This window comes from Palaemon carinicauda, chromosome 36 (genome assembly GCF_036898095.1).
Source record: "Palaemon carinicauda isolate YSFRI2023 chromosome 36, ASM3689809v2, whole genome shotgun sequence".
Lineage (NCBI taxonomy): Eukaryota > Metazoa > Arthropoda > Malacostraca > Decapoda > Palaemonidae > Palaemon > Palaemon carinicauda.
In genome coordinates, this window is record NC_090760.1 from 71,393,430 (window position 1) to 71,416,525 (window position 23,096).

The window sequence follows — 23,096 nt, forward strand, 5'->3', positions numbered from 1 at the left end:
GACAAGAAGTACTTGAGTACCTGCTCACAGATGGCGCTGTTGTGTACACCCCCACCTGTATAGCGATCGCTGGTGTATCCCGACCTTAGATTTCTGTCGGGCAACGGAGTTGACAGCTACATGATCATCGGGTAAGATTAATATTGAAAAACAGATATTTGATATATAAACTATAAAACGACTTATGTAAGCCTGTTCAACATAACATTCGCAGCAAGTTTAAACTTTTGAAGTTCTACTGATTCAACTACCCAATTAGGAAGATTATTCCACAACTTGATCACAGCTGGAATAAAACTTTTAGAGTACTGTGTAGTATTGAGCCTCATGGTGGAGAAGGCCTGACTATTAGAATTAACTGCATACCAAGTATTATGAACAGGGTGGAATTGTCCGGGAAGATCTGAATGTAAAGAACGGTCAGAATTATAAAAAATCTTATGCAACATGCATAACGAACTAATTGAACAACAGTGCCAGAGATTAATATCTAGATCAGGAATAAGAAATTTAATAGACCGTAAGGACATGACTAACCAATTAAAATGAGAATCAGCAACTGAAGACCAGACAGGAGAACAATACTCGAAACAAGGTAAAATGAAAAAATTTAAAGCACCTCTTCAGAATAGATTGATCACCAAAAATCTTGAAAGACTTTCTCAATAAGTCAATTTTTCGTGCAATTGAAGAAGACAAAGACCTAAAGTGTTTTTCAAAAGTAAATTTGCTGTCGAGAATCACACCTAAAATTTTAAAAGAGCCATACAAAGTTAAAGAGACATTATCAATGCCGAGATCCAGATGTTGAGGAGCCACGGTCCTTGACCTGCTTACAATCATACTATGAGTTTTGTTAGGATTCAACTTCATACTCCATCAATTGTGTAATTAAGATGTCAGACACCCATGATTAATTTATCAAATTTCTTCTCTCTTTTCTTGTATACATAAAAAACTTCACAGGTACTAAAATTAAGACACATTCTTACAATACATCACAATTAATATTACAATCAGGATAAAATTGAGTCCTGATTTCTCAGAATCTTCTTCCGTGTTTCTCTGCTAACTCAATCAATGGTTTTTCAAAATTTTATAAAGGCCTTCAAGAAAAGCTGGAAGAATTTTACACTGCTGTATTACGTCTCAACATTAATTTTGTTATTCCTTTTCACCTTTAGTCTTTGATTTAAAGCTTTTTCCCATTACATTCAGGACTATCAAATAATATTTCTGCCCTAATTGCTGCAAGTATACAACATCAACTCAATAGTTACTTTAATTATCTCCAAATTATACCAAAATATAACTTCCTAAATAATATAGCCCTTATATCTTGGTTTACCTTTAACAAGAGGAAGGCCAAGGTTTGGGTGGATGGATGGTGTGAAGAAAGCTCTGGGTGATAGGAGGATAGATGTGAGAGAGGCAAGAGAGCGTGCTAGAAATAGGAATGAATGGCGAGCGATTGTGACGCAGTTCCAGTAGGCCCTGCTGCTTCCTCCGGTGCCTTAGATGACCGCGGAGGTAGCAGCAGTAGGGGAGTCAGCATTATGAAGCTTCATCTGTGGTGGAAATGTGGGAGGTTGGGCTGTGGCACCCTAGCAGTACCAGCTGAACTCGGTTGAGTCCCTGATTAGGCTGAAGGAACATAGAGAGTAGAGGTCCCCTTTTTGTTTTGTTTCATTGTTGGTGTCGGCTAACCCCCAAAATTGGGGGAAGTGCCTTGGTATATGGATGGATGAACCTTTAACATTTCTGTTGTCATTCCATCAAAACAAAATGCTTTCTGTTCTTTATACTGTATCCTAAATTTCAAATGCAGAAGGTTCTCTGATATCTACAAACAACTTTTTCTGGTCATGGCAAAATATAGCAACTTCCTCAGGCCTTTCCCCAATCTAATATCACATAGGCACATTACCATGTATGTTCAGTTTAATACCTAATCTTAAACAGGATCTTAACTGGAATTCATAATTCTTTGGCCTTAACTAATGCCGCTTGACCTGAGACTATCATCACAACAAGGAATTTTCATTCTTACCTTTACAGCAACTGACCACATCACAGGAGAAAGGTTCCACTCAATCCTATGAACAACTTTGTTCTCTGCAACATTGTACAAATAAAGCATATCCTTCAATGTGCAAATTGCATAGCCTTGAAGTTCTGAAAATAAAAAATCCTAAGATGAATTTTTATTATGAAATCATTAATGCTGATAACAATGACATACAAATTTCATAGTACTTGTTTATATCATTTAGAAAATATATTTCAGAAAAAATGTTATTTTTATAATAAAATAAATTTTTGAATATACTTACCCGGTGATTATATAAGCTGCAACTCTGTTGCTCGACAGAAAACTCTACAAAAAAAATCCGCCAGCGATCGCTATGCAGGTAGGGGGTGTACTTCAACAGCGCCATCTGTCGTGCAGGTACTCAGTACTCAATGTAAACACAGAACTCAATTTTCTCCTCGGTCCACTGGGTCTCTATTGGGGAGGAAGGGAGGGTCCTTTAATATATAATCACCGGGTAAGTATATTCAAAAATTTATTTTATTATAAAAATAACATTTTTCAATATTAAACTTAGCCGGTGATTATATAAGCTGAATCACACCCAGGGGGGTGGGTAGAGACCAGCAATAATTGTTTACATTATTATGAGCTAAGGATTTTTTTATTTCATTTTAGCAGTTATTCAAAATAACAAACATAAAATAAATAAGTACAGTACCTGGTAAGGAAGTCGACTTAAACAATTACTCTGCCTTTTTAAGTACGTCTTCCTTACGGAGCCTCGCGATCCTCTTAGGATGCTGAGCGACCCCTAGGAGCTGAAGTATCAAGGGTTGCAACCCATACAACAGGACCTCATCAAAACCTCTAATCTAGGCGCTTCTCAAGAAATGACTTTGACCACCCGCCAAATCAAGTAGGATGCGAAAGGCTTCTTAGCCTTCCGGACAACCCAAAAACAATAATAAAACATTTCAAGAGAAAGATTAAAAAGGTTATGGAATTAGGGAATTGTAGTGGTTGAGCCCTCACCTACTACTGCACTCGTTGCTACGAATGGTCCCAGAGTGTAGCAGTTCTCGTAAAGAGACTGGACATTCTTAAGATAAAAAAAGACGCGAACACTGACTTGCTTTTCCAATAGGTTGCGTCGATTATACTTTGCAGAGATCTATTTTGTTTAAAGGCCACGGAAGTTGCGACAGCTCTAACTTCGTGTGTCCTTACCTTCAGCAAAGCTTGGGCTTCCTCATTCAGATGGGAATGAGCTTCTCGTATTAACAGTCTGATAAAATAGGATAAAGCATTCTTTGACATAGGCAAAGATGGTTTCTTAACTGAACACCATAAAGCTTCAGACGGGCCTCGTAAAGGTTTAGATCGTTTTAAATAGAACTTAAGAGCTCTTACAGGGCATAAGACTCTTTCTAGTTCATTTCCAACCATACGATAAGTTTGGAATATCGAACGATATTGGCCAAGGCCGAGAAGGCAGCTCGTTTTTGGCTAGAAAACCAAGTTGTAGAACATGTAGCCGTTTCGGATGAGAATCCGATGTTCTTGCTGAAGGCATGAATCTCACTGACTCTTTTAGCTGTGGCTAAGCATACCAGGAAAAGAGTCTTTAAGGTGAGATCTTTCAGGGAGGCTGATTGTAGCGGTTCGAACCTGTCTGACATAAGGAATCTTAGTACCACGTCTAAATTCCAACCAGGTGTAACCAAACGACGCTCCTTCGTGGTCTCAAAAGACTTAAGGAGGTCCTGTAGATCTTTATTGTTGGAAAGATCTAAGCCTCTGTGACGGAAGACTGATGCCAACATGCTTCTGTAACCCTTGATAGTGGGAGCTGAAAGAGATCGTTCTTTCCTCAGATATAAGAGGAAGTCAGCTATTTGAGTTACAGAGGTACTGGTCGAGGAAACGGATACTGACTTGCACCAGTTTCGGAAGATTTCCCACTTCGATTGGTAGACTCTAAGGGTGGATGTTCTCCTTGCTCTAGCAATCGCTCTGGCTGCCTCCTTCGAAAAGCCTCTAGCTCTCGAGAGTCTTTCGATAGTCTGAAGGCAGTCAGACGAAGAGCGTGGAGGCCTTGGTGTACCTTCTTTACGTGTGGCTGACGTAGAAGGTCCACCCTTAGGGGAAGTGTTCTGGGAACGTCTACTAGCCATCGAAGTACCTCGGTGAACCATTCTCTCGCGGGCCAGAGGGAAGCAACTAGCGTCAACCTTGTCCCTTCGTGAGAGGCGAACTTCTGCAGTACCTTGTTGACAATCTTGAACGGAGGGAATGCATATAGATCTAGATGTGACCAATCTAGGAGAAAGGCATCTATATGAACTGCTACTGGGTCCGGGATTGGTGAGCAAAATATTGGGAGCCTCTTGGTCATCGAGGTTGCGAAGAGATCTATGGTTGGCTGGCCTCAGGTGGCCCAAAGTCTCTTGCATACATCCTTGTGGAGGGTCCATTCTGTTGGAATTATTTGTCCCTTCCGACTGAGACAATCTGCCATGACATTCAAGTTGCCTTGGATGAACCTCGTTACTAGTGATATGTCTAGACCTTTTGACCAGGTGAGGAGGTCCCTTGCGATCTCGTACAACGTCAGAGAGTAGGTCCCTCCTTGCTTGGAGATGTACGCCAAAGCCGTGGTGTTGTCCGAGTTCACCTCCACCACTTTGCCTTGAAGGAGAGACCTGAAGCTTTTCCAGGCCAGACGTACTGCCAGTCGCTCCTTGCAGTTGAAATGCATTGTCCTTTGACTCGAGTTCCATAATCCCGAGCATTCCCGACCGTCTAATGTCGCACCCCAGCCTACGTCCGATGCGTCCGAGAAGAGAACGTGGTTGGGAGTCTGAACAGTCAGGGGAAGACCCTCTCTTAGGTTGATATAGTCCTTTCACCAAGTCAGACAAGACTTTATCTTTTCGGAAACCGGGATCGAGACCGCTTCTAGCGTCTTGTCCTTTTCCAGTGAAAAGCTAGATGGTATAGAAGAGGACGGAGGTGTAGTCTTCCTAGTGACACAAATTGATCCACGGATGACAGCGTCCCTACCAGACTCATCCACAGCCTGACTGAGCAGCGTTCCTTCTTCAGCATCTTCTGGATGGATAGCAGGGCTGGGGGCTGATCGTCTTGTTCAGCAACGTCCTCATCAGAGGGTTCCTCATCCGAAACTGATGAGGAAACGGCAACGGAGTGGGCAACGTCTGACTCGCTGAATCCCGTCGCACTGGTGGATGCGTGACGGAGCCGGACGCAATATCATGGAACTGCTGCACAGTCTGTGAACTGTCAACAACCATGGGTGCGCGAGGAAGTACAGCGTCAACCCGAAACTGTCTAGACCGTCTGGGTTGTGCAGTCAACACCCTACCGGGTTGCTGAGGTTGACGCACTGCGTCACAACAAGTCACCTCTGCTGGTTGTTGAACGTCCTGAACGTCAACCACCACCTCCGAGCGTCGCTTAACGTCAACGTGCGGCTGGCAACCCACACTGGGTCGCATCGGTGGAGGAACCACCTCAACTGGCAGACGCGAGTAGGTTACCTCAGCGTCAACAGGGCGCACAACCGACCGGTTGGAAGGTTGTTGGCCAGAAGGAGGAACCACCTCAACTGGCAGACGCGAGTAGGTTACCTCAGCGTCAACAGGGCGCACAACCGACCGGTTGGAAGGTTGTTGGCCAGAAGGTTCTTCTCCGCATTTAAGTCCTCTATCAAGGACGCAAGCTTGGACTGCATGTCTTGCAGCAAAGCCCATTTAGGGTCTACGGGAGCAGGTGTGGCAACAGACGGGGTTAGCGACTGAGGCGGAACCGTTTACCATCCCTGAAAGCCTTGTTATGTGTGACATCATAGTACAGCAAAACTTCAAAGGCTCGACAAAAGCTGAGAAGTTGACCTGTAAACAACTTGGAGCGTCTCCTGGCTAGGCGCCAGGGAGAGTCTACCAGAATTGAGAAGTCTATCTGGGCAGAGGCATGAACTCCCAAGCCGAGAACTTCTCTCGTGTCATATCAGACTCTCGCTCTATAAGCCAGTTTAAAAGAAGGGAAATCAAAGGCTGTATCCCCAAAACTCCTCCTGGTGAAAAAACCAGTCGCCTAGCCAACGTAACGCTCTCTAGGAGAGCGAGAGAGCACTAGCTTAAAAACAACAGCTTCGAAGTAGCTAGGCCTAGTGTAAGTTCTGACGTTTAGGCAAACGAGGAGCAGCAGTTACAAGATCCGGACGAAGATCCTTAAAAAATCATCATGATTTAATTAAAGTCCATAGGAGGCTAAGCAGCTTAAGGCTCCTCTCCATCTGACAGAGTCCTCAAGGGAATATCAGTAGGAGGGAGAACAGCAACTTCCTCATCTACAGGAACCTTGTCCGATAAAAGCTGAGTCTCTCACTGGTGCATTAGTAGCGGACCAGAACGCAACGTCATGTAACTGCTTGACAGTCTGTGAACTGTCAACAACTGAACTGTCAACCACAACAGGTGCGTGAGGACGTACAGTGTCCACTCGAGACTGCTTTGACTGTCTAGACTGAGCAGTCAAAACAACTCTAGAATGCGGAGGTTGACGCACCACGTCAAAACAAAACAACTTAGACTGTTGTTGTACCTCGCGAACGTCAACGGAAGGTTCCGTGCGTCGCTGAACGTCAACATGCGGCTGGCAGGGTACACTGGAACGCATGGGTGGCGGGACTCTCTCAGCTGGAGTGCGGCAGAAGGTCGCCTCAGCGTCCACAAGACGCACAACCGTGGTTGGTTGTAGGCTAGAGGTTGGTGCAGTGTCAACCTTCTCCGCACGAAAGTCCTGCATCAATGACGTTAACTGAGACTGCACGGTCTGCAGCAAAGACCACTTAGGGTCTACAGGAGCAGGTGCGGCAACAGACGGTGTGACTGCCTGATGCGGTACCGCTTTGCCTCTCTTAGGAGGTGAGCAGTCGTCGGAAGACTGCAGCGAGTCCGAACTGACCCAGTGGCTACAACTGGGCCGTTGGACTTGCGCGGAAGGGACCGACTTGCGCTTAATAAGCCGCGAGACCTTGGTCCATGGTTTCTTACGAGAAACCTCTTCCGCAGACGAGGAATAAATGGGCTCTCTCGTCTTTGTGTGGGTGGTGCGATCTTGGGTAGATACGCCCGAAACCACGGAGGGAAACGTCTGTTCGTTGATCAAGGCCTCTCGAACCCATAAGTCGTTCGACATTACTTCTCCCCTGGGCTTGGGAGCTTGCAAGAGGTCCCGGACTAGGTGAACGACAGGCACGAACAGACGAACCCTCGGACGCAACACTGTAACACTTTGCGCATATCACTTTATCGATTTTCTGTTTTGCACTTATTTCACTGAAATCGAAACTTTTACTGATTTCTACCTGAAACACGCAATTCTACCCTTCATTAAAAGGTAGTAATTGCGAAATCAGTCGTATAATGCAGCTCATTAATACCAGCAAAAAACAGAAAACATATATTAAGATAAAAAATTCAGTGGCTGGGAAAGAGACTAAACACTAGTTCATATAAACTACGTTTTCAATCTCTCACCGCACATAGCCTGGGGACGAGAATAAAAACCTAAAAACGTTTTACCTTCCTCCCCGTACAGAGACTAGGGACGAGAGTAACACGAGAACAACGTTACCCGCTTGAACGGAACGTTTTCTCTCCTCTCTCTCCCTCCGTCTCTATCTCTCTCTCTCTTTCTCTCTTGATTTCGCACCTAAGAGAAGAGCCCAATTATATATCGTCAAAAAAACATGTTATTTGACTAAAGGAAAAAACTGAAAGGTTTTCCAAATAAAAAGTTCCTTTAAATTAGAATTTAAAACATTTAAGCTAAGAAAGAATGAACAAAACGTCAGAATCGATTTACTCTTACTGCAAAGTGAAACCGTGATACACTCTCTCTCTATCGTAACGATAGAGCGCATGTTGAACGTCCTGAACGTCAACAACTGCGTAGCCTAAAAAACTAAACGTTAGTTCGTCTTTGAAAACAGTACGAAGACTATCAAAGAAATTCTTTCATAAAACATTACATTTAAAAAGTTTTAAATTCTTTAAAGGCTAAATACGATATAATGGGCTCAACGTTGATTAACTTCGGTTCCAAGTTAGGACCGCCTACTATCAGGAAAGGTCGCATATAAACAAAACATTAAAATTTATTTTTATATGTTTATAATAAATGGAAAGTTAATCGAAGAGGCCTAATAAAGGCGGAGAGATATAAAATATATAGATCTATAACGTGATAAGAAAAATTACTAAAAACCTAAACACACTTCCGTCTAAGGGAAGGGTCGGCCATTTAAAAGTGAAAGAGAGTCCATACTCTCTTTGTCACCATAATTAAATCTATCCAAAACGAGTTCAAGTTTTGAGATGAAGATAAAACACCTGCATAGCGAAAGCTCAAAACTAGAATAGTGTACTTCACCAAATAGTTGTGAAAACAAATCCAGTTAGTAACAGCGAATTAGTAGGTCTTGCCGGTAGCCCGACAGAGAGAAAATTGAGTTCTGTGTTTACATTGAGTACTGAGTACCTGCACGACAGATGGCGCTGTTGAAGTACACCCCCTACCTGCATAGCGATCGCTGGCGGATTTTTTACGTAGAGTTTTCTGTCGAGCAACAGAGTTGTAGCTTATATAATCACCGGCTAAGTTTAATATTGAAAAAAGTACAATATAAATCACTGAAATAAAAATGTTATCATTATTATTGTTATTATCACTGTATCACACAGAACCTGGTTGGTAAAGAAAATGAGAAGTGAAGAATAAACTACAAGAGAAATACCTAGCAGTATAAAAAAAAAAAAAAAATTAACATAAATATTTAGCTAAAATGTTTTCAAGGTAAATAGCAGAACCTATTATGAAATAAGACAAAATTTTAAAGGTAAATAACATAACAATGATGAAATGAGACTTATCTAAACATACTAAATAACAAAAAAATACATTTGCAATAAGTTTGATCTTCTAAGAGTTCCAAAGAGTGAATTATATAGTTAAATAGATCATTCCATAATTTGGTCACAGCTGGAATAAAACACCACAATATTATTGAGTAATGAGATTCGCAAAATGAAATCCAAGACTGGAAGAAGTAACCCCATATCATTCTAGAAGTTACATTGAAAGCTTTTTTACCCTTCCATAGAAATTATCTACTCATGAGAGAATGACAAGTATTGTACGGTTAACTATCTTCAGCTAAGGGAGGAAAAAGGAGAATGTTTAAAGAACATATCATTTTCATCATTGTATCTATTGCTCTCTCGAGTAGAATATCCCAGCTGATTCATAACATGAGAACTTTTATCAGGAGTTCTCTTTCTTGAACGGCATGAACTATCACTAACTACATCACTTAATTTATGCTTTCTGGATGCTTGGTTGTCTTTTTTTACAATCTTCGATTAAGTTTCGACAAGGAACCAATCTAGAGTCGACGGCTTTGTCCTTCTCTTTAACAATTCATGGCCATGTGACATCGCATTGTTGGTATTGAATAGGTTCACCACTCGCCATGACAAAATTGTACCTTTTATAAAATTTTGCAGGCTTTTCGGCATTCTTAACATCTCAGTTGAAATCTCAACATTCTCTTGATACTGTCTCTTACTTAGCCCTAATACCATTGCTTTTTTATAAATGGTGTTTTCAGTAGCCCTACCACCTACTAACTGCTTCTCATCAATCCAGATAAACAGATCATTGATCCATAAAACAGCATTTGCTCTGCTTCGTCTAATGCTTCAATATCCTCTTTATTGTTTAGATTTGTAACTGAACCAATTGTGGATGTTGCAGTAGGAGTGTGAAGTTTTTGCAGGTCTCTCTTCTTCCTACCAACTTTTTTAATCATGTTGGGGGTCATTGTCACGATACTGTACAGTTAACATTACAACACAGCAAATAGTGTCTTTATGATGAACAATAGCGATCACAACACCAAAAAGAATACACAACCACAAATAAAGCAATTACAAAGACTCACGTGCGAGATCGTTCTTCTACTAGTGCTGCTGAGAGAGTGAAAGAGTTAGGCTACAAGCAAAGAGGGGTTGCAAGCTAATACAAAAATAAAATGGCAAAAAAAAGCCTTTGATCACTGCATAGGTGGCATATGGTTACGCACACTACTCTTGTTAACACTTGTCCAAAATTAATGTGCGTATGGAGGGAAATTTTTGCTTGTAGACCAATACAATGCTTATATACCAATTTGAAATACCAACTTGCTGGGTGGTTGAGAAAGGCAGTGTAACTTAATAGGAGTCTGATTTGCATAGTTAGGAAAAATACAAATTCATTTTATAAATTTGTTATTTGTTCCTACATGAACACAACCATCATTCTTTAAGACTCATCCTATAACCAAACTGTCTGCTTTACTATCTATCTATCTAGTTTTGTGGTGTCTGAATGTTCATGGATGTAGTACGATAAAGTAGACTGCTTTACTAACCCAGAAAATGTCAATGTACTTCGGTACTGTAAGGAGCGAATGTGATGACTCCTGTCACCCTAATAACTACCTGAGCATGATGTAGGAGGTGTTAGGCTAGACTCTACTATGAGCCTGGTAGACAGTTGCAAGAGAACCTATATTGCAAAACAGTATGTAGTCTGAATGGATGGTCATCCTGATATGTTGGATTTACAAACATTACTTCCATCCTCCACCTTGTCTGGAAGGATGGAGGAGATACTTCAATACACAACTCATCTATAAAGAAAAATTACTCGATCGTGAAGGTTGTCTACATTTAGCGTCTAATCCAGAACATGCCAGAATGAATACTGCATCTCAAGGAGGGGAAGTGAAAAGATATTCTTGCCTATCCTTCTAGGCTTACGACACAGCTGTTATCTTGGACGAGATGGTTTCTATTCTCGTGAAGGAGCCTGCATCGTAGCACCTTGTTAAGTGGGATTTACACGGACAAATGGTTCGTCAAGCTGGATTGTTGAACCCCATTGTAAAACGGTTCAAAGAGATGGAGTCAGCCACAAATGCATAATGTTTGTGGACAATGAAGCCCCACCCACAAAGTCAAACTAGAACAGACTTTCTTTTAACCGTTCGACAAACGTGTTCAACAACCAAATACCTCGTTCACACATTCGAACATCATTTCAAACACTTGTCTGTCGAACCATTTGACCGTCTAAACCCACCTTTAAATAGCTACCGCAGTACCAAGGACCTGTGGGTAAATTCCCATAGGGAAAACGTGACTATCATACCAGGGTTGCCAAAAGGCAGAATTGTGGGACTAATGATGGATAAATAAATCTACACAGGGATCTCCATCATTTTAATTTCTGATTTCTGCTCTACTCTGTCTAGAACGGAAAATATTTCCGCATAGTTATCAAGGTATAAATCTGTTTTATATTCATAATACAAAGTCTACGATTTTATATCTATTGATCTGTATTGTATTTTGAACTAAAACTAACATAAAAAAGTATATAAATTGTGAATATATATTTGGTTAATTTGGCGGATGTTTTGTTGATTTCGGTAATACAGCGTTTAAAGGCCATTTTCCTTGCCAGTTGGAATTCTTAGGCAGATCCAGTGGCAACACTGTGTCATACCAGACTCTTACCTTCATGACTAGCCGGACAACAATATTCAGATGGATCAAACGTTTCAATGAAGACGAGAACCTCAAGAATTGGTCTAGAAAATGACAACCCCGACGCACTACTCGAGAGCAGGATAACCAGATCACTGCTAAAGTCAATTATCGTGTCTTTATTTCTCTTATCTCTCATGATTCCATTAAATAACAATATATTTTCATCAAATATTATCATATAGTATACAAGACAACAAGGCTCATGACTAAAATAAAATTTTCAAAACAATAGACCCAGTGTTGAGATTTGATTCTTAATGAATGCTTGACAATTAAAACCATACATAATTAATAAAGTATTTTTATCATTTTAGTTTTCCCTTTTAACTTTTTTCTGATAAAAACATAGTCTTAAATTGCAAGTAAGCCACTACAATAATTTAAAAGAAAACATGTCCCTTTAAATCAGCCGCTTTACGGAAAGTTGCTGCCCAAGCTGCTGTAATTTCCAGATGTTACTTTTCAGGTTGAAAATTTGTCCAAATACAAGTACAGAGTATCGTCACTTATGAACGTGACTGTACCAGCAGGAGCAAGAAGTACAGTACTGCTACTTTTCTCCAAAAATGATTCAGCATGAACCTATACTATACTGGAATGAAAGGGTGCACAGGTAGTGATAGCATCATCTCCCAATAACAATGCCCATAAGGAAAAGTTCTTGCCAGCTTCTTTCTCTCGCTCTCTCCCGAAAGTGAGAGATTGTCCAAGAAGGGAAAAGATGGGAGGCGCCCTTCATCCCAACTGGCAAGGCATGTGCTCATTTTAGTACAAGAGTTGCGTGTGTCTATGTTTCTTCTCGCTATGGGACGACTCTCGGCACTCAATCCTCCCAAAAAGAGAGCAAGCATTGGTAATAGGTGAGAAAAGGCTTATACCAAGTGCCTAGATACCTCCCTGGCAACGTGTGCCAATGTTTCTTCCCGCAAGGGACAACCCTTGGTACTCGCTCAATAAGAAAGGCTGTAGGTACAGCACTCTCTTTCCCACAGGGAGAGAAAAGTAGGAGTTACACATGAGCAACTCCTGTTGATCAGACTTCCTGGACTTCTTCGATGAGCTCTTCACTTATTCTTCCCCTAGAAATTGCAGCGAAGACCCCAACATAGGCAGGGAAGAAGAAAGGTCTCAAAAAAAAAGCAAAAGATTAAAACAGCCAGATTAAAAGGTAGCGGAGCAGTACGAGTGTAGTGAACTGTGGACAATGTCAAAGTGAAGGTTGCTCTTACTGGATAAGGGATGAGGCTTCCCCTACCCTCCACCCATTAACCACTATATCTACAGTACTGTGCCACGTTGAAATTTTAAACAGCCTATTACCGGACAGTAAATTGTATTCGTGTAGGAACAAATTGAATTAATTTTAAAAAGTCTTGTAATTTTGAGATATTCCTGCACTTTGAGTCCATGAATAAATGAAGAGGGCTCTTCTTTCATCTTAGGATTCAAATTCTATTTATTATCTATTATACTTACAAAAATAAAGCCTTTGAACCAGTCAAGGAAAAACACAAAAGATACAAGCTACCGGGTACTTGCGTTTGCTTTTCTTGCTGCCAATAATAAACAAAAGAAAGACAACTTACCTGCATCAATTAGTGATACACAGCTCCTCAAATGACTACACCACGCAGGGCATCGAAGACTCGTGTTGCAATGCAATTCCCACTTTTTACTGCGCCTCGAATATGAGACATCAAAATTTATAACCAGGAAGAATTCAGAGGAACTATTGACGGAGTTCCAGCATAGAGCCACACTCCAATCACTTAAACCACAGCCAAACAAGTGGTTCATTTGATCGCTGTAGAAAAAAATTATGAAACATGAGATGGATTTAAATAGCATTTCCATTTTACGTGACATATCAAATACTATAATCAGTGTTAAAGTAATTAATTATATATTATGCTATAGTTTTCAACAACAATGATAAAAGATTTGTCAATTTTTTTTAAGATTATCAAGTAATATGTTATGGATTTGAAAACTCGTTGATAATACTGTTACAGTATTTTTGCTCGTGGTGTACCAATTTTCGTGGTCTTCGTGGGTGGGTGAATCCACGAATTTACAAATCCAATGAAAATTTTTATACACTGTCAGATTTTGATATTGGCCTTGGACACATTCGATTTGTATTGGTAACCTACATTTTCTAAACCACTGTGGATTACTAATTATTTTTATTTGTTATTGTGAATGTTTTATTTTGGTGTGCACTACAATAATTATTTTTTTTCTTTTGGAGATTTAGTCATTTACAGAGATTACTACTTTTTTTTTTGTTTTTTTCTCTACATATTGAATTTCTTCATATACTTTCTGAATATAAATAAAATCAAAATAATTGTTTTTTTATTTCATATTTATTTTAATATTTTTATCAATAAATAACAATGCAATATCATAATTGGGGTTCAACTAAAAACCAAAAAGGTAAAAGTTCCCAAACGGAAATCCACGAATTTAACAATCCATGAACCAACATTTTTTTATAAAACAACGAAAATTGGTACCCACGAATAAAAGTACATTCACAGTATTCTTTTAAGGGGTCTGAACAAAAGCAATCATTTCATATCATAAGAAAACAAATTATCTTTTCATGTTATACAAACAAACTCTTTTGGATCATTTGGTTTAAGCAACGGCAACTACAAAATCTAAATAAAACTGTCAACAAAATTCAATATTCATTTTTTAATCTAGCCAAAGATCAAAATTTAATGGCAGTAAGAAAATTCAGATTTAAAAATCTAAAGAAGAATTACATCTGACACAGAAACTTGTATGTTTTGTACACAAGAACAAGAAAGTCTCATGACTTTTAAAAGTAACTTACATGGATACACAACTTCCTGAAAAGTTAATGGTAACGTGCCTATGTACCCCAGTCTACTACAGTACTTTTTCACTCAGATCTCATTTCCTTACTTTTTAACTGGTTGCATATATTTCTACATGGAGTTTATAATTTGCAGTTTGCTTATTTGTTATACAGTACTGTATTAATGTATACTGTACTGTACATCCTTACAATTGGCCTTTTTACATTTTTTTCACAATTAAAAATTCTTCTCCATGACAATTTACTTGCTAAGCAACTTGCACTATGAAATTAACGTTAAAAGAGTTTGGACAGAAAAATGGGTGAAAGGAAGCAGGAAAAAAGTAGAAGGTTTAAAAGTGGGTCCAACTAGGGGCCAAAAGATGCAGCAATAACTATTTAGTAATGTCTAAAGTGCAACACACGAGGCATACTGAAGGCTCTACTTGCTGCATGGTTACTAAGGGAATGGCTTTACTGGTTTGTTTCCAGGGAATGTACAAAATCTTGTAGTAGTAGTAATATAAAGCTTTTGCAAAACTAGCTAAAGACATCATAACCCTTTAGTACAAAAGAATTTCTATCAAGCAGTAATTATCATTTGATATTCCATTGCTGCTTCCTCCGGTGCCTTGGTTGACCGCGGAGGTAGCAGCAGTAGGGGATTTGGCGTTATGAAGCTTCATCTGTGGTGGATAACGGGGGAGGGTTGGCTGTGGCACCCTAGCAGTACCAGCCGAACTCGGTTAAGTCCCCTGTCAGGCTGGGAGGAACGTAGAGAGGAGAGGTCCCCTTTTATTTGTTTCATTTGTTTGATGTCGGCTACCCCCAAAAATTGGGGGAAGTGCTTTGGTATATGTATGTATGACCAAGAGTTTATGTGGCTGCGACAGACTGAAAATCATTATGAAACTATTCCCTAGTGACAGGTGCAATCAATAGGGTTGGGCAGTGTACAGTACAGTAGTTCAATATCTGTGAAATTAAATCTAGCAATCTGTAAATTTCACCGACAATGCTTATCAAATTCATAAATTTCAGAAACTGAACAGCATGTGAAGTGCCACTTTGTTTACGCTAGGAATGCTAAAATATTACCATCAGCTCTGGATTTTTAAGTGACCTCTGGAATAAAGGGACTTTACTACTTAAAAGACTCTGTTACTTGCAAAAACGCCAAACCTCGTAAACATCTGACCAACTGAAGTGCTTTTGTATACATTCCTAAGAATCTCGAGACCTCCACAATTCTCGTAAGTGCAAAATACTCACCCGTGAGATATGCTGATAGATCTGTCTGTGATAAGCCAGTCCCCTTCTAAGTCATACTGCAAATGTATTATACACAGGGCAGGATCTCCATTTCTGCTGACTGCAACTAAACATCTTATTTCTTCATCATCTGACGTGAGAGAGACTGTGACAATTTTCCTGTAAACAAAGATCCGAGTTATTTAGGCTCCCCATGATAAAATCAAAAGTTCACAAAGGTAACGAAAGCCTGAATAATACATATCCAACATTTCTTTAACCATATCTAAGGACTGATATGTTTCTTATTATATGTAAAGATAAATACAAAAAGCAGATCTGGTGATGGCAACTAAAAGAGCAAAATATGGATCAACAAGATTTCTCCTCAGAAAATTACACACTAAGACTATCAATTTCATTGTGGCAATCTGTTTCCTTACTCTGGTTAGGTGCCTTCAATTTTCACTAAAGTTACCTAGCTATCTAAGTGGACAGTATTTCCAGAAATCTAAATAAATGACATTAAATACATCCTTATTTCTAATGATACTATATACTGTACCTGACCTATGGTAGATGATTTCTGTCTACCTTTCCAAGGAAGGGAATTATAAAGGCATGACAAAATTGATTGCATCAGCAGTTGATATGGCTGTGTCCTACCAAATTAGTTCTCTCTTCCTACTCACAAGCTTTTAAACTTCTCAACACATAAATCCAAATGAATGGTTTACTTATTCTGATGTTAGGACTTTTTAAACAAGTATAAACGTTTTGGAAAAATCCCAAATATACGATACAAATATGATCACAAAAATCAGTTTCAGTATGATTTTAGCATCATGATATTTAAAAGTACTTTGTATTCTTTTTAAGTAGACAATCCCAAGTTCTTTGAAATAGGAGGTGCTTCAGCACAAACAGGAACAGATGTTGAGTCGTTAACAGTGTATTTACGAAACAAGTAAATGAAGGGATAGTCCTATCCACCTTCCCAACAGTTAAGACACTTTCAACCTTATCTCTGGACTGAGAAGGGTGATTGAGAAGGAAGTCAACTTAAAATATAGTACAGTACTCATGTTTTTATAGCTACCATAAATTGTGAGTCAGTGATTTCAAGTGAGAGTGGGGCTGAGATAGGGATGTGTGATATTGCCTGGTTGTTTAATTTGTTTGTTGATGGAGCTGTAAGAAAGGTGAATGCTCGAGTACTTGGTCAAGGATGGAAACTGATAGATGAGAGTGATCATGAATGGGAGGTGAATCAGTTGTTGTTTGCGGATGATGCTGTATTGTTTGAAGACTCGGAGAAGTTGTGTTGATTAGTGACAGTTTGGATGGGTGTGTGAGAGAAGGAAGTTCAGAGTCAATGTGGATAAGAGTAAGGTTACGAGATGCATAAAAAAGAAGGGTGGTGCTACATTGAATGTCATGTTGAATGGAGAGTTACTTGAGCAAGTGGATCAGTCTGAGTACCAGAGTTCTGTTGTTGCTGCAAATGGTGGATTGGAAGCAGATGTATGCCAAAGAGTGAAAGAAGAATGTAAAGTGTTGGGGGCAGTGAAGGGAGTGGTGTAGAGTAGAGGGTTAGGGATGAATGTAAAGAGTTCTGTATGAGAAAGTGATTGTACCAACTGTGATGTATGGATTGGAGTTGTGGGGAACGAAAGTGACAGAGAGACAGAATTTGAATGTGTTCAAGATGAATTCCCTTCTGTTCTTTTTTTATGTCAGCTACCTCCCAAAATTGAGGGAAGTACCATGGCAGGTAGATAAATACAAAACACTTTATAATCAAGCTGGATTTTTTAACTTTGCTGAAATAGTTAATCTTCCTGGATAAGTGAGGCATTGAGATATATGACCCAAATAACTTAGTTACAGCTAATTACAGGAAAGCAGAAGCTGCTAATGGCTGGACCAGTAATAGTTCATGGAAACCCAGTACAGTAATATTATTTTTAAAAAATCTATACTAAATTCCAAAAAAACTCTCACTATAGAGGAATGTTGTTGGAAATATCATAATAGGTATGATATAAGAAAAGAGATTTAGTAAACATTTGTCCAACCTTACCATTAGAGAAAACCAGTACTACAGCTGTTGTATTATAATCCAGATATCTAATCTAGTGTGTAACACTCAGGGCTGCTGCACTCCCAAGAGAGAGGGAAGAAATAAAAAGTAGAAGAGCAAGTAATTCTACCTTTTATTATGGATATATGTAAAAAGTGCTACCTCAGATGATAAGCTTATCTGTCCCGTGAGGGGGCAGGACTGGATACACAACTCGAAACCACCGCAGAACAAAGGGGAGAGGTGTCCAAGGACTTATGGGTATATTCCCAAAGATAAATGGAAGTGAAGGTAGTAGGCAACCTCCAGAACACAGCCTTCATTACATGAAATACAGATAGTTTCTTTCTGAAGACAACAATAAGCCAATACCTTTGACTTGGTGAGCTTTCATCAGACAATGCATATAATCGCTTGATCGTCTCATCAACCCAGAAAAAAGTGCTGTTCTTGGACATTCATTCTACTTCCTGCCAATGCTAACAAAGAGCCATTGACACAAAGGCCTGGACAACAGAGTTCTCTTCAGATATCATCAACTAAAATGCATCTTATCTTGAATCCCCAAATTGAAGTCTAAAAGAATTGACATGTTCTGGGCTTTGATCCTGAACTCTGGCACAAAACTAAAAAAGACAGAATCCCATCCATATGAGTGTGTGACTTGTTAAGAGTCCATTAGATATATACAGTAAGTGCACCAAACAAATATACAATATAACAAACAGCAAAGTAATGAAGAAGATGACCAAACAGCATGAGAGTGAGGGAGAGCAGCATTGATTCTGTCTGACAGGTGGCATGACTCTCCCTATCACTCACCTCTCATTACACAACTATCTTGTTAACAATTCAACAACCAGTCTAGCTTTTGCTGAAATGCTTTACCTACTATGGTAAGGGGCGAAAGGTTCGTTTTCACTTTGGAAAAAATTACACTTTGGTTTACATTATACAATACCGAAAGGCATTGATTAACAATAAATCAACAGCTAATGAACTGAAGTTCTGTGACACTAATATCTTATAAACATGACAAATTTGGAAGTAATATGACAACTTGGGAGGTAATATGACAACTTTGAAAGTAATGATAGACAATGCAGTTCACTGACTCTCTTGGCCAAAGCCAAAGCGAGTAGGAACACCGTCTTCAGAGTAAGGTGGCAATCTGTTGCCTGGCATAATGGTTCGTAGGGAGGTCCCTTCCAACTAAAGACTAAAACTACGTTGCAAGGAGGAGATCTAACTTACGACTTGGGACAAGTACTGTAATTTCATAACTTCATTTGAGAAAAGAAATATCTACTCCCTTCAGTTTAAAGGCGAGACTCAAGGCTGAGCAGTAGCCTATGACTGCCGAAACCAAGAGGTATACAAAGTACTCCACTATTGTTTGAATAGAGGGGAGTGATACCCCTTCCACAACACCAACCACAGAAAACAGACCAATTAGCCTGGTAGACAAACGCTGAAGAGCATCTGAGGTGTCCACCCATCAATTCCCCAACTTGTTGCGAAAAGCCTCTCTGAGTGAGAAGATGCTGGACAGTCTCCAGGCATGAAGTCAAAATAAAGCTATGGCTTTGTGGAAGATGTTGGCATGTGGTTGTTTGAGTAGATCGTGTCATGGAGAAAGTTCCCTTGGTAGCTCCGTCAGGAGCTGCAGAAGTTCAGGGAACCATTCTGAGTGATACAATAGCAGAGCTATCAAAGTCATCGATAAGTTCTCACTTATTCTGACTTGGTTGAGGACTATTCTTATCAGACAGAATGGGGGAATGCGTAAACATTGATGTTGTCCCACCATAGTTGGAATGAATCCTGTCATAGAGCCTGGGGGTCTGGGACTGGGGAGCAGTAAAGCAGGAGCCTGAAGTTCAGGGCTGTAGCAAACAGGTCCACTGTCGGGGAACCCCACAAAGTCAGGACTTAGTTGGCTACTAGATGATTCAAAGACCACTCGGAGATCACTACCTGAGTCGTTCTGCTCAGATTGTTTGTAAGCACATTCCTCTTGCCTGGAATGAAGCAAGCAAATAGGGATACCAAGTTGTCTTATGCCCATCTGAGTATCTATACTGCTAGATGGCACAGGGGCTGCGAGAAGGTACCACATGGCTTGTTTAAGTAGGCTACTACCGTGGTGTTGTCGGTCATCAAGAACATGGAGTACCCTGCCAGGAACTGGTGAAATGGTTGGAAGGCAAGAAAGGCTGCCCTTATCTCTTAAATTTATATGCTAGTACCCTTCTGATTCAGACCAAAGGCTGGAGATGGTGTGATGCAGCATATGGGGCCCCCACCCTTCTTTTGATGCACCCAAAAAGAGCATCAGTTCTGGAGGAGGGACGAGAAGGTCAACCCCTTTGCAGAGGTTCTCGTCTGCCACCCACCACCTGAGGTTCGTCTTTACCTCTCACCCTAGATGGACTAGGGTGTCCGGGGAATTGGAAGCCTAATTCCACTGGGACTTGAGGTACCACTAGAAGGATCTTATCCTGAGGTGACCATTGGGTACTAGACAGGCCAGGGATGATATGTGGCCTATGAGATGCAGCCAGTTCTGGGCTGGAAGCTCTTCTCGCCTGAGGAAGGGCCCTGCTACCTTCCTCAGCCTATGAATTCTTTCGTTTGATGGAAATGCTTTGTGCTTTTTGGTGTCTATTATCATGCCCAGATATACCGGTCTTTGAAAGGGGAGCATTTGTGACTTCTTGTTTTCCATGATCCCCAGATCTTGGCAAATCCTCAGAAGTTTGTCTTGGTGTTGAAGAAGGTTCGCCACCAATTCTGCTAGAATCAGCCAGTCGTCCAGATATCTTAGGAAACGGATACCAATTCTGTGAGCCTAAGATGACAATAGGGTGAACACTCTCGTAAAGACCTGAAGTGCCGTGGAGAGACTAAAACACCTTGAACTGGTATTGTTTCTGGTCGAATATGATCCTTAGATACTTCCTTAAAGTCAGATGGACTGGGATCTGGAAGTATGCATCCTTGAGATCCAGTACACATGAAGTCCTGCGGTCTTATTGCTTGTCTGACTGTGTCGGCAGTCTCCATCTTGAACTGGGTTTGACTGACAAACCTGTTCAAGGCCAAGAGGTTGATGACTGGTCTCTCTCCAGCCTTCTAACACCTTTTTTTTTAAGAAAGAGTCGACTAAAGCCTAAAGACCCATCGAGGACCTCTTGGAGAGCACCCTTCTACAACATGGTCTGGACTTTGGCCCGAAAAGCCAGCTCCTTCGCGGATCCCTCCGCATAGGAGCTTGTTGGGACTGGATCCCGAGTCAGTTGAGGGAGAGATTGTCACCTGTTCGACGTCTTCCGGGATGAAAAGAGAACTCCCCCCGAAAGAGGAGGTTCTCAGCCTGGGTACCTCAGCCTGCAGGAGATGTCAATGGAACTTCTCGATGATCGAGTTACTTACCTTCAGGATGGTATTCGCCCGTAGATTAACAACTTGGTGGGAGAGGAACTTGATCGTCCTGATGCCAGACAAGAGAAAGTTCTCCATCGACTGATGAACTCACGAGGCCAGTCCTCAAACCTGATCAAGTGACCCACCAATCCCAACCAGAGGTCCAGTCACGAAGTAGACTATGGCATACTTCGTAACCATCTCCTGGTTGATGATCTCTGAAGCCGAGAGTCCCGACAATCTCTCAAAGGGAACACCTCTTGTGAGAGCCTCTAGGGAGATGAAGAGGTAAAGCTGGAAGAGACTTGTTCATTACCTCATAACATCTCCTCTGCTGCACAAACAATGGCAAGAGGAGCTTAGAGGAAGAGCCTGTTCGGAGGGAGGTGGAGGAGCGTGTAGTCTGCGACACTACCTTCCTTCTGGCACTCTTCATCCCCTTTGACCAGGGCAAAGCTGCATTGGTCCTCGGGGGTCTCTGAGGGATATAGAGTTGGTCAAGGACAATGTCTTTCTCACCTTCAGGGATTTTGATAGATTTGACAGCCCATTGAGGGATCTAATGCAGGACAAGACCTACCATAAGGCATGCTCAGACTCCTTCTGCTCCACCTCCGTGAGCTTAGGGCTAGCGGCTCTAGGCAAAAGGTCGTACTCAAGACCAAATTGCTCATCCACCTCCTAGCCCTCACACATAGTAGCCCGGGGTGGGTCAAAGTCGTCAACGTAAGCAGTTGACGGGGAGTATCTTGCTGACATTCTGGGAGAGGCTTCCCTAGGCCTCTCTTGCTGAGGCGCAGCAGCTCTTGCCAAGGACTTAGGAATGGGGAATAAGTCCTTCGGCTACCTGCGCTGGGGCAGGAATTCCTCCAAAAGAGAAGACCTTACGCCTCTACCACCTGAGGAGCTGGGAGGAGGATCCCTTGGGCAGCCAGGAGCCCTAGGTCTGTAAACCTGAAAAGAAGGTTAGTTAATCATCTTACCTGCAAGCAAATGTGACACCGGTCTAACCACCAAGGGTTTTACCGGGTGTTGGTCCCTTGGAGTAGTGCTCTGCTTCGGTGCATCCCTATGTCGAACGCCCTGAACCGGATCTTGTGGGTGCCGATCCCTAGAAGACAGGCGCTTGCGGGCCTGTGAGGGAACCGGTGCAGTCGGTCTTGGGGACCGACACAAGGGAGATAGAAGTGGAGGCAAATAGCGGCGAGGTGGCAAAAGCCGCCTTGTGGCAGGTGAGTGCCGAGGGAGTCATGCGACCTCTAGATCATGAGAGCCCAAAGGCTCAACATGACGAGAGCCTGAAAACCTGAAGTCGCGAGAGCCCGAAGGCCTGGGGTCACGAGATCCCAGACGCCCAGTGTAACTAGAGCCCGAGGGTCCAGGGTCACGAGAGCCCGAAGGCTCAGCACAACGAGAGCCCGAAAGCTTAACGCTACAAGAGCCAAAGGCTCAACAAGACCCCAAAGGGTCAATGTCATGAGAATCCGAAGGCTCAAACAGGCATCTCCTTATCGCAGAGGGGGAGAACGCAAAGGGTGATGAGGAGTCAAGACTCCTCCACCCGACAAACCCCAGAAGGGGACCGTCTAGCAGGCTCCTCCGAAGAGAGAGTCTGCTCAGAAGTCACAAGCTGGTCATGAAACAATCTCGCAGAGGAGAGATGTCCTCCCGAAGGAGGACATTGCCTCGGACTTTACTTTTCCCAAGCCCCAGGGGGAGAAGTGCAGTCTTCAGCAACAACACCAAGGTGGTCTGGTGCTGCGCCCAAAAGGGGAAGGATCCACCTCT

The 23,096-nt window shown here is 41.4% G+C and overlaps 1 protein-coding gene across 1 annotated transcript in view; it reads right to left on the reverse strand.

The window, feature by feature from the left end:
• The window catches only part of LOC137628897 (uncharacterized), an 84,870-nt gene that overhangs the window by 11,979 nt on the left and 49,795 nt on the right, over positions 1-23,096 (reverse strand). The window contains exons 4-6 of the mRNA XM_068360159.1: positions 15,821-15,979; positions 13,305-13,522; positions 2,051-2,175 (exon numbers count right to left, since the gene is read on the reverse strand). Coding sequence (XP_068216260.1) covers positions 2,051-2,175; positions 13,305-13,522; positions 15,821-15,979 — 502 coding nt within the window. The remainder of the gene's footprint in view (positions 1-2,050; positions 2,176-13,304; positions 13,523-15,820; positions 15,980-23,096) is intronic.